At 48.3% G+C, this 16,240-nt stretch overlaps 2 protein-coding genes and 1 long non-coding RNA gene across 3 annotated transcripts; 1 reads left to right on the forward strand and 2 right to left on the reverse strand.

Moving 5' to 3' along the window:
• Nucleotides 1-1,992: 1,992 nt before the first annotated feature.
• On the forward strand, nucleotides 1,993-5,482 carry LOC120710742 (MFP1 attachment factor 1-like). Its single transcript, XM_039996332.1, has one exon. The coding sequence runs from the start codon at nucleotides 2,372-2,374 to the stop codon at nucleotides 2,795-2,797; it is 426 nt and encodes a 141-aa protein (XP_039852266.1). The 5' UTR covers nucleotides 1,993-2,371; the 3' UTR covers nucleotides 2,798-5,482.
• A 2,404-nt stretch (nucleotides 5,483-7,886) lies between these two features.
• Nucleotides 7,887-8,909, reverse strand: LOC120708015. Its single transcript, XR_005689218.1, has 3 exons — nucleotides 8,678-8,909; nucleotides 8,284-8,541; nucleotides 7,887-8,213 (listed from the first exon to the last, which is right to left on the reverse strand). It is a non-coding gene; the product is annotated as an uncharacterized LOC120708015 (long non-coding RNA).
• An 804-nt stretch (nucleotides 8,910-9,713) lies between these two features.
• Nucleotides 9,714-14,363, reverse strand: LOC120708014 (casein kinase 1-like protein HD16). Its single transcript, XM_039993093.1, has 16 exons — nucleotides 13,819-14,363; nucleotides 13,466-13,579; nucleotides 13,296-13,369; nucleotides 13,117-13,186; nucleotides 12,971-13,026; nucleotides 12,824-12,895; nucleotides 12,629-12,723; nucleotides 12,429-12,495; nucleotides 11,772-11,901; nucleotides 11,473-11,691; nucleotides 11,251-11,393; nucleotides 10,976-11,150; nucleotides 10,745-10,835; nucleotides 10,508-10,665; nucleotides 10,215-10,403; nucleotides 9,714-10,134 (listed from the first exon to the last, which is right to left on the reverse strand). The coding sequence occupies exons 1-16, from the start codon at nucleotides 14,110-14,112 to the stop codon at nucleotides 10,075-10,077; spliced, it is 2,007 nt and encodes a 668-aa protein (XP_039849027.1). The 5' UTR covers nucleotides 14,113-14,363; the 3' UTR covers nucleotides 9,714-10,074.
• Nucleotides 14,364-16,240: the final 1,877 nt, after the last annotated feature.

Raw genomic sequence — 16,240 nt, forward strand, 5'->3', positions numbered from 1 at the left:
GATCAAGAATTCAGTTGGGTTGTGTAGCCCTCTGAATTAGCTTTCCATAGAGTCCAAGATCACCTAATTTGGACATCGGAGCTAAGATTTATGGCCGTTTTACCGAGTTACATTTCTGCTGGAAATAGACCTGCGGACGGTCCGCCCTAGACCTGCGGACGGTCCGCCCTTGAGGGGCGGACGGTCCGCCGTTATCTCGGTTGAGCTCAAACAGAACCGTTTTTGCCTCTGTGGGTGGTCCAAAATGACCTGCGGACCGTCCGGTCCATGGGGGCAGGACGGTCCGCCTTTAAAAGCTGAAACAGGCGCAGAAACTTGGTTGTTCTGTCTTGGGTGCCCAAAATGACCTGCGGACCGTCCGGTCCTTGGGGGCGGACGGTCCGCCTCCTACTGAAATTTCTGGGACAGAAACACTGCGGTTTCTGTGTGTGCTCACGTTTTGAACTGCGGACAGTCCGCCCCTGGGGAGCGGACAGTCCGCCGGTAACTTCCAGATTTAGTCAGAGACGTTTGCAAATCGGTTGGTTCGAAGTTTTGAACCGCGGACAGTCCGCCCCAGGGGCGCGGACAGTCCGCCCGGGGCTCTAACGGTCGACTCTGACACATAATCATTGCAGTTCTAGCCGTTGGTTTTAAATGGCGGACGGTCCGGTTTTTGTGAGGCGGACAGTCCGCGAAAACTCAGTTTTCACGGGATTTGAGTGTAACGGCTAGTTTGGGGCCTCCCTCTATAAATAGAGGGTGTGGCCGGCCATTTGAGTAGCGAGAGCACCTTGAGGACTTGGTGTCCATGTGTGAGAGTGCTTGAGAGCCCTCTACTCACTCTAACTTGATAGTAATCATCCGATCGAGTGAGAGAGCGATTCTAGTGCGATTGCTTTGAGAGATTGCATCGAGTGGCACTAGGTGATCGTGTTGCAAGCCGGTGTGCTTGTTACTCTTGGAGGTTGCCACCTCCTAGACGGCTTGGTGGCAAGAGACTCCGTTGAAAGCCCGCAAGAAGTTTGTGCGGTGCTCCGGAGAAGAGTTTGTGAGGGGTATTGTGCTCACCCCGCGGGAGCCGCAAAGAGCAACTCTAGTTGAGCGAGACGTGAAGAGCAACAAGTGGTCCGGCCGGATCATATGCTAGAGCTCGGTGTGAGCACTCCACGTGGGAGAGTGTGACTTGAGAGTCACCACTAGCAAGAGGATCGGCGGCAACCTTGGAGCTTGTCTCAACGGGGATTAGCTTGGTGGCAACCAAGTGAACCTCGGGATAAAAATCACCGTGTCAACTTTGTCTACTCTTCTCGGTGGTTTGCATTCTCCAAATCACAAGCATTGTATTTACATTCTTCTATATCTTGTGCTTGTGTAGTTGCTCTCTAGTGATTAGTTAGCTTGTGTAGCTTGCTAATCATCTTCTTGCTTGTGTAGCTAGAAGTAGAGATCCTAGTGTATCTAGTTAGCTTGTGTAGCTTAATTAGTTGTTCTTGCTTAGATTGTGTAACTAAGCAAGTTGAGCTCTTGGATTTGGATTGTGTATCCTTGTCCTTGAGCATCTAGTGAGCTTAGGTTGGCTTTGTGCTTTTGCTCATTAGAATTGTGTAGGAGCTCCCCCGGTTTGTGAAGTACTAGTGCTTAGGCTTGTGTGACTTGGCATTAGAATTATTAAGAGAGCTCTTACTAGCTTGGCACTCCATTTGCTTTGTGTAGGATCTTTTTGGAGGTGCCTTAGAGTTATAGTTAGAGGGGTGTAGTCTTGGCTAAGCGAATAGTTTCAATTCCGCATAAGTTTCGGTTAGCCGGCGCAATTAGTTTTAGAAAGGACTATTCACCCCCCCCTCTAGTCCGCCATCTCGACCCTACACCTCTCCTGCTCTCGCCGTTCACGTTGCGGCACGTAGCTGTGCACGCGGCAGCCTCCGGCCGGTCGCGTCGGTCGTACGCCGCTCGTGGCAGAAGGGAGATCAAGACCAGCGCGTCGTGCTTGTCCGCGGACCAAATCGTCTCCGCCTGAGTCGTCGCGTCCTGCCTCGCCTTGCTGCCGTCGCCTCCTCCACCTCGCAGTCCCAGCGCCATCGCCGGCCTCCTCCGAGCCAGCCCTTTGGCTCGATCACAGGGCCCTCCTCCCCCGTTGGCCGTGAAGAAGGCTCGATGTTGTGGCCGCGGAGGAGGAGGCGGATTTGTCGCTGGCAGCGGGAAGGGCGGGCACCGGTCCTCGCTCAGCGCCTACCCCTTCGGCGGCTTCGTTGCAGCCCGTCGCTGCCCCTGCAGGTAGTGGCGTCCGGGCTCGCAGAGGCGTCGCGCCTCCGGTCCGCGCTTCCCGCATCGTCTCCACGATTCCCGTTTGGGCGGCCCGCGTCGAACAAGCTGCCCATCTTCCTGCAGCATGGAGCGACACTTCCCAAGCCAATGCCGCTTGAACAGCAAGCCATGGTGGGCTCTTCGGAAGGACACTCACAGCAAGCCGGAGGATACCCCCAACACCGCAGCCGAGGGCACCCAGCCCGCGCCCACCGAGGGATCCGCCGACACCGCCCCGCCGGCCTCCGCCGCGAAGGCCACGGAGGCGCTGCTCCCGTCGCTCACCATCTGGCTGCCGTCGCAGCGCACGCACGACGCCGTCGTGTGCTGCCTCATGCAGACGCTCGCGGCGCCCATCGTCCTCTCCCAGCACTACGGCGCCGTTCCGGAGCCCGAGGCCGAGCACACCGCCGCCGCCGTCCAGGACGACGCCTTCGCCGCTGCCTCCGAGTCCGCCGCCGGCGCGTCCCCGGCCTCCGTCGAGAGGGTGATAGAGGTCCTCCAGGCGTAGTACTGCAAGGAGGTCAGCCGCCGCCGCCTCGAGCTCGCCAAGTCCCAGTCCGCCGCCTCACCCCCGCTCATCTACGGCCATGCCCGACAGTGCCGCCACACTCCCTGTGCCGCTGCCCGAGTTCATCGAGCCCGCAGGTGGATCCCCAACATGCACGCGCACCAGGAAACACGACCAAGAAGCCTCGCCTTGTTGCCACTGTCACCGTCCTTGCTACTGCCGCTGCCATCAGCGGAGACGAGCCATTCGGTGTGTTCCTGGGGCAAATCACGAACATGAAACAAGAATGTTGCTGCAAGTATGTGTGCGCATTGCCACCTCTGCACTTTCTTCTTCTGCACTTTCTTCTTCTTTTCAATACCACGAACATCCATTTGGAGTTCTTCCGTTCATCTTAACAATTACACCTTTGATTCTGAACTTCACCTTTGATTCTGAACTTCCCAGTTCCTAGGATTGCTTGCCTCATATTGTCAAATTGACCGTTCCCTATACCTTGACATATGGAAGGCCTGATGCAATATTTCATCTTTGGTTTCACTGAATAGTCACCTGTGTCTGAATCTATTCTCTTGGTAAGATTGTTTGACGATTTGGGATTGTAGGTTGTAAGAAGTAGAGTAGCCTTGGCCCTGAGTGACATTTTTTATTTCAAAATATTGTTTCTCACTATTCAATAAACAAAGATCCAGTGCAAAAATTGTCATGATATAAAAAGTAGCTAGGGACTTGCACAACCTTTAGGATTACTCAATATCAATAATTAGCTTAGTCCTTCAGTTTTGTTCAGTGATAGAGCAAGTCATTTTGCTAACAGCTGCGGTTCAAATAGTCTTCTTGGTTGTCTTCAAATTTTTCAGTTTTTGTGTTTTGTTTCTAGATTTACTCATAGGTTGGCAAACTGAGGTGAGTTTTTTTTTTCTAGATTTGTTCATAGCTTGGCAAACTGAGGTTGAGGTACATGATCTATATGCTTTCACTCATGCTTTGGATTTCTTTGACAAGCAATGACACTAAATCTGAAAGCCTATTCAGAATTTCAGACTGCCTATGCATTCTGTGATACCTTCAGTGTCTCCTATCATGTCCAGCAAGTAGGATTTTGTAAAGGTACAAGATCAGTTGCAATTTTACTCCCTAACAATCTCAAGCTGTATTTTGTTTTTTTTTGTTTCGGCTATGCCTTCTGTCCGTGAACCTGGTTAGGCGGGGCTCAACACAAAATGACATTTGCTGCCACGGTGGAGGTGAGCGAAGGATCCAGTACCAAAATTTAAAATTTCTCTCTTTTAACATACTACCTTCTTTCGTAAGACTTTTTTTGGGCCGAATTTGGATTGTAGGTTGTAAAAAGTAGAGAAGTCTTGGTCCTGTGTGACATCTTTTTTGATAAAAGAATCTATTATTGTTTTTTTATAAATTATCGAATAGTATTCGAAAACTTGAAAGCGTAATATATGTTTTGATCGACCTTAAATATTTTTGTTTGTGGGAACTTGGAGTAGGACACCCTGCCTCTTCAAATTCTTGTGGCCACATCAAGGATTCAAGGACAATAGACATAAGGTCAGGTATCCATTTCCAGCTGTTTTTTAGTTGCCAAATTTATGTGTTCAGATAATTTATAGTTTATCTCTTCCACTAATGTGCACCTCTATGTCAAAACTAATATGTTGATAGCATATTTTCTTTTGTTTAAAATGTATGTGATTGTGTAGAGGACAAATGTCATCAGTAGGGGTATTACATATCTCATGGCTATGGTAATAGGTTTTGTATGTTGAATATTTTTTTATGTGCTTCTGTGCTCATGGGACTTTGGTTATGAGTTGAGCTATTTGCAAGCCGAGGTAGGCTCTGAAACAGGGATGTTAGGATCAGCAGCATGCTACATTTGTCAACTATCCTTTGCTTCGGACATTCAGGCAGATAAGGTCATTGCAATCAATTGGTATTCTTTGTTAAGATAAACAAGTATCTGTGCTGCACTTGCATGATGTTAATCCTCCATGCTTAACCCCATAATTATCTTACTTAACTACAAGTTGTACTTGCAGACATATAACTACATGATAAGTGCAACTAAATGCACACTGGCATGCGCGAACGCTCTACAGGCGCAGCGTTATCGCGCCTACCATCCTAGTTTTGTTATATGGTTCGGCGATCCGCTTCCCACGTGCATGATTTTTGCTGAAATTTTTGCAAACTTCTACCACTGGCAAATGAGGACATCCCGTGGCCGCGGGGTCGTCGTTGTTTCATTCCCAGACTGATTTTTTCCGTTCTCCTTTCTCCCTCTACAGATCACATAAGACATTAAAATTTTGTGGGATTCTAAGAAACTCCATGTCCCCTCTTCCTGATTTTTTGTGCGCCTGACGGCCTGAGCCACCAGCAAATGGCGATTATTTGGTGATGGGGGTGGAAGGTGTTTCATTTACGGTCCACCCCAAGCAAAACTTTCTCCATTTTCTCTTTCCATAGATCACATCAAAGTCTGTTCTGCTGGCTGCGGCTGGTGACTGGTGCTGGTCTGTTGTGAGAGAAAATTATTGCTGACTGGCTGGTGGTTGGTGCTGTTTTGGTGTGAGAAAAAAAATATTATTAGTTGGTTGAAGAAGCCGCCAGCAGAACAGAGTGTGAATTTTTGTATAGGGTTTCTAAGATTAGTTCCGCATCCTATTGTTTTTTTAGATTTTTTTTCGAATCCGTACTGCCGGCAAACAAGGCTCCGCCGTGATCCGTGGCCATTTTTTCCTACACGGAGACATATCACTCTGTTCTGCTGGCTGCGGCTGGTGCTGATTTGTTATGAAAGAAAATTACTGCTGGTTGGCTGGTGGGTAAAAATATTATTGGTTATTAAAGGGGATCGATGACAAGGAAGGACACGGGACGCGTCAGAGCCCCAGCCGGGAGCTGGGGGAAACCGGGAAAGATCACGAGGGAATTTTAGCAACAACCCCTCTGTATATAGTTTAGCTTTACGACACCCCCTAGATTGGATCCAGTCCTGGGCCTTGGCTGACTGTTAGATCGTTTTTGCGGCCCAGATCGAGGCAGTGGGTGAATTGGGTTGCGGCATTTTCGCGTATAGACCCTTGATGACAATACATATAGAGATATTGATCCCTCGAGCTTTGGTCACGGCCGCCCCGTCTAGGAGGCGGCCGGAAAGGGAGACGGCGCGTGGTCTCCCGAGCTGTGGCGGCCACCTGCCTGCGGCCAAGTCATACCTCCTAGCTGCTCATCGAGCTCGGCTCGTCGACAAAACACCTGTGGGCTGCCTGCCACCGCCAACCATGATGGAGACATATCAGTCCGATCCGATCCGTCTCAACAAGTCAACGTCAACACGTCGCCGGCCGTGAACAGCGAAGCTAATTTGCAAATGGATTGACACGAAGACACAACAGAACCACGTGCTCTGCTCACGCCATGGACGCCGCTGTCGTGCCGCTCCTCGTCGTCGTCCTCCTCCTCCTCCTCCTCGCCGTCGCCGTCCTTCTCCGTCTGCATGCGCCGTGCGTCTGCTGTGGCAAGCGGAGGCGCCGCAACCACGGCCCCTACCCGAACCCTGTCCTCGGCAACGTTGTGCCCCTCATTCGCAACCTCCACCGCTTCCTCGACTAGGCCACCGACCTCCTCGCCGCAGCCCCAGCATCCACCATCGAGGTGCGCGGCGCGCTCGGCCTCGCCACTCGCCACCGCGGGCCCAGGAGTCGTTGACCACTTCCTGCGCGCCAATTTCCCCAACTACGTCAAGGGCGGCGCGGCGCGCGCTTCGCGGTCAACCTCCTCGGCCGAGGACTCTTTCTCGCCGACGGCCGCCTCTGGAGCCTCCAGCGCATGCGCACATCCCGCTCGCAGTGCCACTTTTTCTTTTTCTTTTTAGAAAAGAGGTTTCCCCCGCTTCAATTCAGAGAAACAAAACATTGAGAGTTCAAAAAAGTTCAGGCGTATTGGCGGGCGCCAAGGGTAAAGAGCCGCCAACTGGATCAGGTCCTGATCCGACCCTGTAAACTCCGTAAACACAAAAAACGTCACATCGAATATTTCGACATATGCATGGAGTACTAAATGAAATTTATTTATAAAACTTTTTGCATAAATGAGCTGTAAATCGCGAGACGAATCTAATAAGCCTACTCAATCCATGGTTTGCAACAGTGATGCTACAGTAACCATCAGCTAATTATTAATTAATTATGAATTAATTAGTATTATTAGATTCGCCTCGCGATTTACAACCCATCTATGCAAAAACTTTTATAAATAGACTTCATTTAGTACTTTAGATTAGTAAAATTCCTTAGCAACGGAGCTAAACACGGCCTCAGTCGCTCGCTGCGCCACTTCTCGGGACGCGTCCTCCGGGCCCATCTGCACCGCCGGCTTCTGCTTCCTCGCGGACTCCGGCGAGGCCGGTGATCGACCTGCAGGACGTGCGCAAGCGCTTCACCTTCGACAGCGTCTGCAAAGTCGCGTTCGGGGTCGAGAGCTCGACGCTGCTCGAGGCCGCGGGGGATGGTCGCCGGCCCGAGGCGCGTTCTTCAGGGCGTTCGACGACGCCGTCGACATCTCCTTCACGCGCATGTTCGTTCCACCCGACGACCGTCGTGTGGAAGGCAATGGTCACTCACTCTTGAGCGTGTGACTTTACTGGTGACTGCTAGCGAAATGCAAGACGACAAGCGAGGAGAGCTGCCGCTGTCCGCCGGCGCGATCGCGATGTTTGAGTCGCTCTCTAGTCAAAGCGTCCCGGAGAAGATTGCTAGCTCAGTTGCAGCGCAGTCCACCGGATAAGCACGTGGAAGCGAACAAGCGTGAAGCGAAGTTGACCAGGTGGATTCTGCCGTGTTTAGTTCCTCTGGCGTAATTTTTTTGAAACAGAATTTTGCTATTTCGAAGTACTAAATAAAATTTATTTACAATTTTTTTTGCACGGGTGGGTTGTAAATCGCGAGATGAATATAATGATCCTAATTAATCTATAATTAACGAATAATTATTGTAGCATCACTATTGCAAATTATGAATTAAGTAGACTCATTAGATTCGTCTCGCGATTTACAACTCATCTGTGTAAAAAGTTTTGTAAACAAATTTTATTTAATACTTTATGCATGTGTCCAAACATTAAATGTGATGGGTTTTAGGGTAAATTTTTTGGATCTATCAATTTTTCATAAACCACTGAAGGAAAGCAAAACTATTGTTTATATAGCTAAGTCCATTCAACGTCATTATCAAGACTATAGCGTATTTCAAGCTACGCGGTGTTGCACAAATAGAACATATTACTCCAATGGTCTTCTATAACGGTATGTTTTAAAGATTGAAACATTGTGATCAACAGCCGCCAACAGATATGGTGCTTTAAAGATTGTAACTCTGAAAAACTTCTTGAAACCTAGCAATTCAAGACATGTCAATAGACCAATAGGCACCCAAACTAATTGCATAGGCACAGTTGTACTTACAGCTTGAGGAGTGTAGCAGTATTGTTGCCCAAGAGCATCTCCTCCAGCGACCAGCTAAACTCCAGGGGTCGCATGGATAGGTGCTGGGTTTGATGGTGCTACCGACCAAGATGCAGGATTTACTGATATGAACCCGATCACAAAGTCAGGATGTTGCTCAGCAATCTTTACAGTTGCAGCAGTGTAATCTCCCTGAGCAAGGTTGCCAGCAGAGCTCATTTCAGTAAGCAGAAGTAGCCCTCTTCCTTTAGGCAAACCCTTCAATGACAGAACATAACAGTTACCGTGAGCACTACAATTAATCAGCTACTACCATCTGCAACATCAACTTATTTCTTTTTTAAGTCAATATTAATAGTTTCCATGCAAGTAATATATATAAAGCATAAGACACCTTCAGCTTCAAGCCATCTACAATCCCAGGTCCAGGTACAAATGCGCATTAACAATATCAGCCCAGTCCAATATACGAAATATTCCTCTCAACCAAAGTAAAAAAAGGGGGGTAAAAATTATAATAAAGGATATAAAGAAATAAGTTAACATTGATATAAAAACTAATCTTGTTTTCTTACCATTCATATTCCATGGTTACTTTATTTCCGATGTCAGCAAACTTGCGGTCTTCTAAGGCTGTGTTTAGTTCCAAAATTTCTCTCCAAACTTCACTATTCATATATCACATCAAATCTTTTGTCTCATGCATAAAACATTAAATGTAGGTAAATAAAAAAACTATTAGCATAGTTTTGATGTACACGACGAGACGAATCTTTTGAGCCTAGTTAGGTCATGGTAGGACAACAATTACCACAAACAAACGAAAAGTGCTATATTGTGCTACAGTGTCCGATGTGACCATTTTTACCATCATTTTACGGATCTAAACACAGCCTAAGACCAAAAAGTTGTACTTCTCAGCAATCTTAAAAGAAAATGTTGCCAGCGGTGGACGGGTGGAGCATGCTTGGCTCGGCCCAAACTAGGAGAATGGAGAATAAAGGGAGAGAGGGAGAGAAAGGAGTAAATGAGGGAAAATGTAGAGAATGTGAGGACCTTTTTGCAAATATTTGCCACCGTCAGATCCTCTTTGAATGATTATGTGTATGTGTTGCGTTTGGAATCTAGGATGAACCACTTAAAACAGTTTAAGGACTCAAATGGACGATTTAAAAGTGGATGAGGATCTAGATGAAACTGCAAGACAAGTTTGGAGACCTAGGATGCAATTTACTCTAAATTAAATAAAGAAGAGACATGTAAAAGGCAAACATCTTTGTTGTGGTGGAAAACTCTGGTGGTTTATCAACCAAAATCTGGTCTAAGAATCTGTTAGACTATCTTGATATAGGTAGACTGTTCCCAAAGGGGCAGGAATATGGAAACCATGACAGCGAGGGCATTGATTGGGTCAAGGAAACTTTTATCACTGCAAAAAAAAAAAAAGCCCGAACATAACAGTATGAATAAAGACAGTCCTGCCGATATTTGCATTTTCACTCCGGCCAGTCAGTGACCTAACTGGTCAGGTGTACACATCTGGCAAGCCTTACACTACAGCTAATAGTTGGCTAAATTAACAGCTAAAACCAACTAAAAAATTTACTACTGTACATGCTAGTCTATAATCAGGAACAATGAGCAGACGCCTTCGCAACAACGGTCAGGGTAAGGCTGAGTCGCCTTCAGAACTAGACCGCATATAGGAACTGCTACACTGAGCTAGCTAGACCAAAAGATGACGCCGACAGGACTCAGCACAAAATGGCTCCAAACCGCGTGAAAAGATTCCTAGGATACAGTACGCCCATAGCATACTGATGCTAGGTAGAGATTCTTGGACCATTTCTCCTGCAACGAAACAAGAGTACGGTTTATCAGAACCAAGAGAGAGTTGCAATTACTGAATGAGATACAAGAGGCTCATTAACCTTAACGTGCTGACTAGGAAACGCAGACGTCCTCAATGTCTCTTGGGTTTCATCAGTAGGCCGTCTCCTTGGCACACTTAAAACAAATGCAGCCTGATCCCAAGTTGCAGCAGTCGCGGTTATGCGGTAACCATTGTCCCACCTCTTATGGATTCCCTCACTGGGATACAAGAAGTCCAGTTCAACAACCTGGAAATTAATTGCATACAAACCAATAGATCAATATAAAAAATTCAAACCCAAGTGTAAAAAATAAATGCAGAGGGATAGGTGGAGTGAAAAAGAACTGATACCTGATCAGAAAAACCTGCATTACGAGACATGACAACTGCCCATCTAGTTCCAGCAGTTGCCATGGAAGTAACATAGAAACCATCTCGCCATTTCTTGTTTATCCATTTGTAGGGAAAAGTATCACTAACTTTGTAAGACTGTTGCGTATACGTTGTGCCTGGGTAAATTTACCAAGTAGTCAAAAGAATATTTCTGGAGTAAGAAAGGGGCTTTACTACTGCAGGCTTTAGCTTTACCTTTAGACATCACTACCAGGGAGCTGCCATTGTTTGCTCCAGCAAGTGCAGTTATATAGTAGTTCCTCTCCCACTGGTCCATTATCCATTCCTTCATATCAAAATAAATCAACCATTAGATTTCGCAATTTAGAGTTAGAGAACAGTTTACCTAGTAACTTTACCTGATAAACAAAGTGGTTATTTTGTAAAAGTTTCAAGCTAGAATGAAACAAGGTGTAGATCACTCACTTTGTGAAGGAAATGTGGTGTAAGCTCATAAACTTGAGAACTGAACCCAGTGCCAGCATCCATGATTAGAGCCCAGAGATTGGAGCAAGATGTTATGCAACTGATAAAGAGGCCATCTTCATTCCCTTTTTCAATATGCTGTACAAGCCTTGAATCTGCAACATTGTAATGGTACCTGCAAAACTCAGAGAATAGGCTCCATTACTTTTGCTCACCCACTAAGACACATGATAATGTTAGCCATTAAATAAACTTTGGGCGTTGTACGAGTTTACCTTTGTTTCATAGGCCGCCTAGCATTATAAACACTTATCCACTGTGTTGCGGGCATTCCCATCCTGATCTTCTTCTTTGGTTGTTCATCTGCCTCTTCCTCTATCAATAAGCGGCCTCTCTTTTGGCCAACTTGATGTATAAGCTTTAGAGAGTTCCAAGGGAGATTAGATGCAACCTAAGTAATGTGTTTTGAAATGCCAGATTGCAAAACATGAACTTACCTTCTGAGCACCATCAGTGTTAATTGGCCTGATATCTGGGTTTGGGCCCACTACACTATCAAAAAGCGACACACACTTTGCATAGTTGGGTTCCTCATCAAACTTTAAGTTGACTACATACTCTACAAACTCCCTGAAGGGCTGTGGGCAGAAGCAACAGAGAGATTCTGGAGATGTGGCCATTTTCTTCTTGCAGACAAGGAAGCCTTTGTTTTCACCCTGGAGATGCAAAAGAAAAATCAGGTACACATGTACATCGCTCAAATCAATACAACTGGACTGGAGGGCCCACAGTTTACCTGATAACCTTGCCAAGGTAGACGTCCTCGTAGAAGAAAGACTACTGTATATGCCAGAGATTCTAAATCATCTCTCCTGCTACCTATTCTCCCAAGATGTGCATGAACACTAGCATAGCGAACTGTTCCCCTGAAATAGCAGCAATAACATAGTAATAAGACTGGTGTATCCCTTCAGTTGATCCAGCTGTACGTGAAAGTAATTATGAGAGGTAAAACCGCTAAAGCACCACAGAATTACTTGTCACTGATAGCACATTTTGTATCTGAAAAGAGACTAAGTGAGTGATTCCATGTCCGGTGACTCCAATGTTATTTACAGGCATGCAGATCAGGACCTTTTAGCCACTAGTGAACGGGATAGGTGAATTTGTTGTGGCAATGCTGTTGAAGAAGAGTAAAAACTATAGTGATTCTACAAGGCTAAGGAAACATGCACCAATCCATGCACAGAGAGAATACAAAATGGGAGTATACTAATGATTGGCTGAAACAAGTGTGGCCATTTTCTGATGTAATGGCTAGATCCAGGAATTTTGGGAGACGGCAAACCATCACTGGACAGGAAATGTGACAGGATAATCGACATCATCATTCAAGAGCAAGGGTCAACATAAAGCTTGCTTATCATAATTCATAAAGGCTTCATATTGTCACCTGAAAACATCAGGTCGTTGATCGTAGTCAACATGGAGTCCTGTCGCACTGTCCTTCCACTTCGTAGCTGCCATCAGAAGATCAAAGAATAAGAAATTATTCCCACGCCTTAATCTGTCGTCTACGTCTATATACATAACAGCTCAATTCACATCGTTGTCAAGCTGTTGGTTGATCAATAACAAGAAAAATTAACTTACCTAATCCAAGATCAACAAGGAAGAGTTTTTTTTCTTCAGGTGTCCCTGGAGTCCCTAGCAAGAAATTTTCTGGTTTGACATCCCCATGAACATACCTGAAATTGCAAACAATTTTATTTTTAAACTTTGCCAGAAGAAGAAACAAATTCATGAAGAACAAGGTGCTATGAGGAAAGAATAATTAGTGGTGCCGACCCTTTTGAATGCATTTTCTCAAGTATGGAGATAGCTTCAATAGCGATGCAAGCAACCATCTCAACTGACATTCTGCATAACAAAGGAATGATATTATAGGTAAACTAAAAGCCAAGACAATATTTTGACCCAAAAACTATGACTCACGTGTGAGAGTTATTATTCCAAACATCCCATAGACTGGGTCCAAGCATATCCATAACCTGCACTTTTAAAACCAAGTTAACCAGCTTCTCAAAATGATCGCAAAGAAAGAAGCTAATACTCTTAATAATCCAAACTAAGTTCCATACCATAACATAGAACTCCCCTTGGCGTCCTTTGTAGTGGACTCGAGGAACCCCATGAATGCCACCGACGGCACTAAACGCGCAATAACCATGAAAGCTGATCAGCTACGTGTGCCTTAAGCAAATCCCAGAAAAACTTACACCTTCTCACACCCAGAACATAAGATCATAGATACACTTACTTGTAGACTGCCCACTCATAAGGAGGGGCATAGTTACATCCTTTACTGGTCTTATGCTCAAACTTCAATGCCACCTAGGATAGAAAAGATGACAATTTAATCCCAGTGCTAAGACAACCAACGATTCGAGATTCCCAAAACAATTGGTAAAAAGGAAAATCCTCTAGTACCTCAACTGCACCAGGACCAGTAGCTGACATGCGGTGGCCAACATATACTTGGCCAAAACCTCCTTTCCCAAGCTTTCTGTCGACTCTATACTTTGGTGAATTTCCCACCTGGACCTGTATTTATAGAACAAACAGGCAAGGATTAAAACGAAATCATTTGGAAATCAAACAATTGAAAGCAAACTACAAGGTAACGCCTTTGGGCAGGAAAAGCATCAAACAGACTGCCCACACCAACGGACGCTTTACCAGCTGAACCAAAAATTCATTTCTCGGAATCATCTAAGGAGTACCATCACAGAGCTCAACAGAATCCGCAGCAGGCATAATTAAACACCGTACAAACAGCTCACCGTGTCAGGGACAGGAGGGCCGCCCTCGTCATCGGCTACCAGCCTGTCGGCGCTGCGCGCCCCGCTGTCCGGCTCGTCCATTCCACGCCTACCCTGGTCTCCGTCGCCGCCGCCTTCCCCCGCGACGACCTCCGCGGGCCTGATCTCCTCCCGCTCCCTCTCCTCCGCCCTTGCGGCGGCCCTCGTCGCCCTCCGCCTCGTGTTTGCCGGCGGTGGCACCGGTGCCGGTGCTGCCGCCGCCGGACTCCCCTGCGCCTCTCGGGCCCTCCGCGCCGCGCTACGCAGCACAGGCATCCTCAGCCATGGAGCCTCATGGCCCCGCCTCCACCACCCCTTCCTGAGATTCCGCCGCCGATCTCGGGGAGAAGCTCTGAAGCTGAGGGGGGAGACCAACGCTGCGGCTCGCGGAGGCCGGCACCGCGACCGGGACGCTGGCTAGGGTTCGGGTTGGTGTGGGGCAGATGTGATGTGATGGGGAATGGGGAATGGAGGCGGAGGCAGGCGGTGTTGCTGCTGCTGGAGACGCGAGAGAGGGAGACTGGGAGAGGGAGGGGAGCTAGTTCGTTATGCGACCGCGTGCGGGACAGTCATTTTGCTCCGAGGACACAGGCTACACCCTCCTGTTTTCGCTGTTTCACCGTCACATGAGAACCCACGGCAGTTCGACGCCAACGCGTCATAGTAACCACTGTCACACAACATCTTACTCATTGATACTGTTGTTAGGAATAGAAATAAAGAAAAAAGTGATCGATGCATTTTCTTCACAAATAGTAATGATTCTCTTGGTTGGAACATGGAATTTTACTATTGTAATTTGTAAATAGAAGATGCTCGAAGTCTATCTTTGTCGGTACCCTGCAGCTGGGGTACCCACTCCTACTGTGTCAAGACTCGCGTAGTTATCCGTAACTACGCCTTAAGGAGCTGAGCAGCCAGACCCTTGGGGTCCGACTCCATCTCACCGGACCAACGGTCCCGGACCCGCTTCCCGCTCGGGGACGGGTCCGGTGTCACCACGTGTCCCAGAGGTGAAAATGATCGGCACTTGTGACCGTGGACCCGGACCCCCGCAGGTGGGTCCGGGACCTCCACGTGCCTATTCGGACCCCCGTGAGCTCTCGGCTCAGCTAGCTGCTCGGGAGGGGTCCGGAGCCGCCACGTGTCACGCAGACACGGACGCGGGCGCAAGCCTTCCGCTGGAAGCTCCCTCACCCACCCGCATTAAGTGCGAGTGGTTGAGGCAGGCTCTGCTGCCTCTGGGCACATGGCAGCTTTTGTCAGTCCACACTGTGGATCGCCAGATACCGAAGCGGCTCGTCAGTTACCAAGACAAGCATTAAAGACTCAGCGCCGCGCGCATGGGCGACGAGTCATGATGACCAGCTACTGATTGAAGCAACAGTGCACGCTGCTACAGTGGACTGAGTCAGTAGTTCGGCGCTTCATCATGACCTCGACGCGCGGCTGCAGAGGCTAGACTCTACTCTGACAGGACAGCTCAAGACCATCCCTGGTCAGAAGCTACGCACGGAAGCCGACGACAAGATCTCCGGATCTGAGGCATTGAAGGCCAAAGTGTAGTTTATAATACATCGCCGGGTCCACATGTCGGGGCCCCGCTCAGTGTACGTGCTCCCCTTGGACATATAAAAGGGAGAGCACGCCCGCTAGAACACGGGTTCACACAAGCACATTGAGAAGCACTCTGGAGCACAAGCTCATCCAGACAGACTCAAGCTCTCGCAACCCTCTCACTCTCGTGGGAAGGCAATACAACACACAGTGGACGTAGGGTATTACGCTCCGGCGGCCCGAACCACTCTAAATCCTGCTGTGTTCATCGTGTTCTTGAGTGAGATCGATCTAAGACTAGCTAACCCCCGAGTACACACCCTCTGGGCTTAGGCGGGTGCCTTCCGCCACCCGGCTGTGGTTTGCAGCACCACGACATCTTGCGCGCCAGGTAGGGGCGCTTTAGCTAGTTTTAGCTCATCTCTTACCCATCTCCATGGCTCGGGTGGTTGAGCACTCCCACCACCACGACGACGTGGAGATGACGGAGGGTGTGGCGTCATCCGCGCCACACGCCTCTCGCCTTCCTGCGCCAGGGGCAACCGTGCCCGTGGATCAACCACCGTCGGCAGCGGCGCGCGCTGCACGTCGGCAAGAGTCAGGGCGCCCGTCAAGGGCCCCCTCACAAGCTGCGAGCGGCGGAGCGACAAATCCCAGCTCGCAGCATACCTCACTCATGAGAGGAAGCCCGCTCCGGCGGAAAGCCGACTCCGGTCGCACCAAGCCCGCTCCGGCGAAAAGCCCACTCCGGTCGCACTAAGCCGACTCTGGTGGCTCTCTCCGGCGGGAAGCCGACTCCGGTCGCACCCCCGACTCTACATCTCTGTAAGTCCTACCCTTAGAGGCC

Source organism: Panicum virgatum, chromosome 5K (assembly GCF_016808335.1).
Source record: "Panicum virgatum strain AP13 chromosome 5K, P.virgatum_v5, whole genome shotgun sequence".
Taxonomy (NCBI): domain Eukaryota; kingdom Viridiplantae; phylum Streptophyta; class Magnoliopsida; order Poales; family Poaceae; genus Panicum; species Panicum virgatum.

Coding starts and splice junctions, on each gene's coding strand:
- LOC120710742 (XM_039996332.1), top strand. CDS start 2,372: ATGGAGCGACACTTCCCAAGCCAATGCCGCTTGAACAGCAAGCCATGG.
- LOC120708014 (XM_039993093.1), bottom strand. CDS start 14,112: ATGCCTGTGCTGCGTAGCGCGGCGCGGAGGGCCCGAGAGGCGCAGGGG. Junction 13,187..13,295: donor TATGAGTGGGCAGTCTACAA/GTAAGTGTATCT, acceptor TTGCGCGTTTAG/TGCCGTCGGTGGCATTCATG. Junction 13,027..13,116: donor AAGGGGAGTTCTATGTTATG/GTATGGAACTTA, acceptor TTAAAAGTGCAG/GTTATGGATATGCTTGGACC.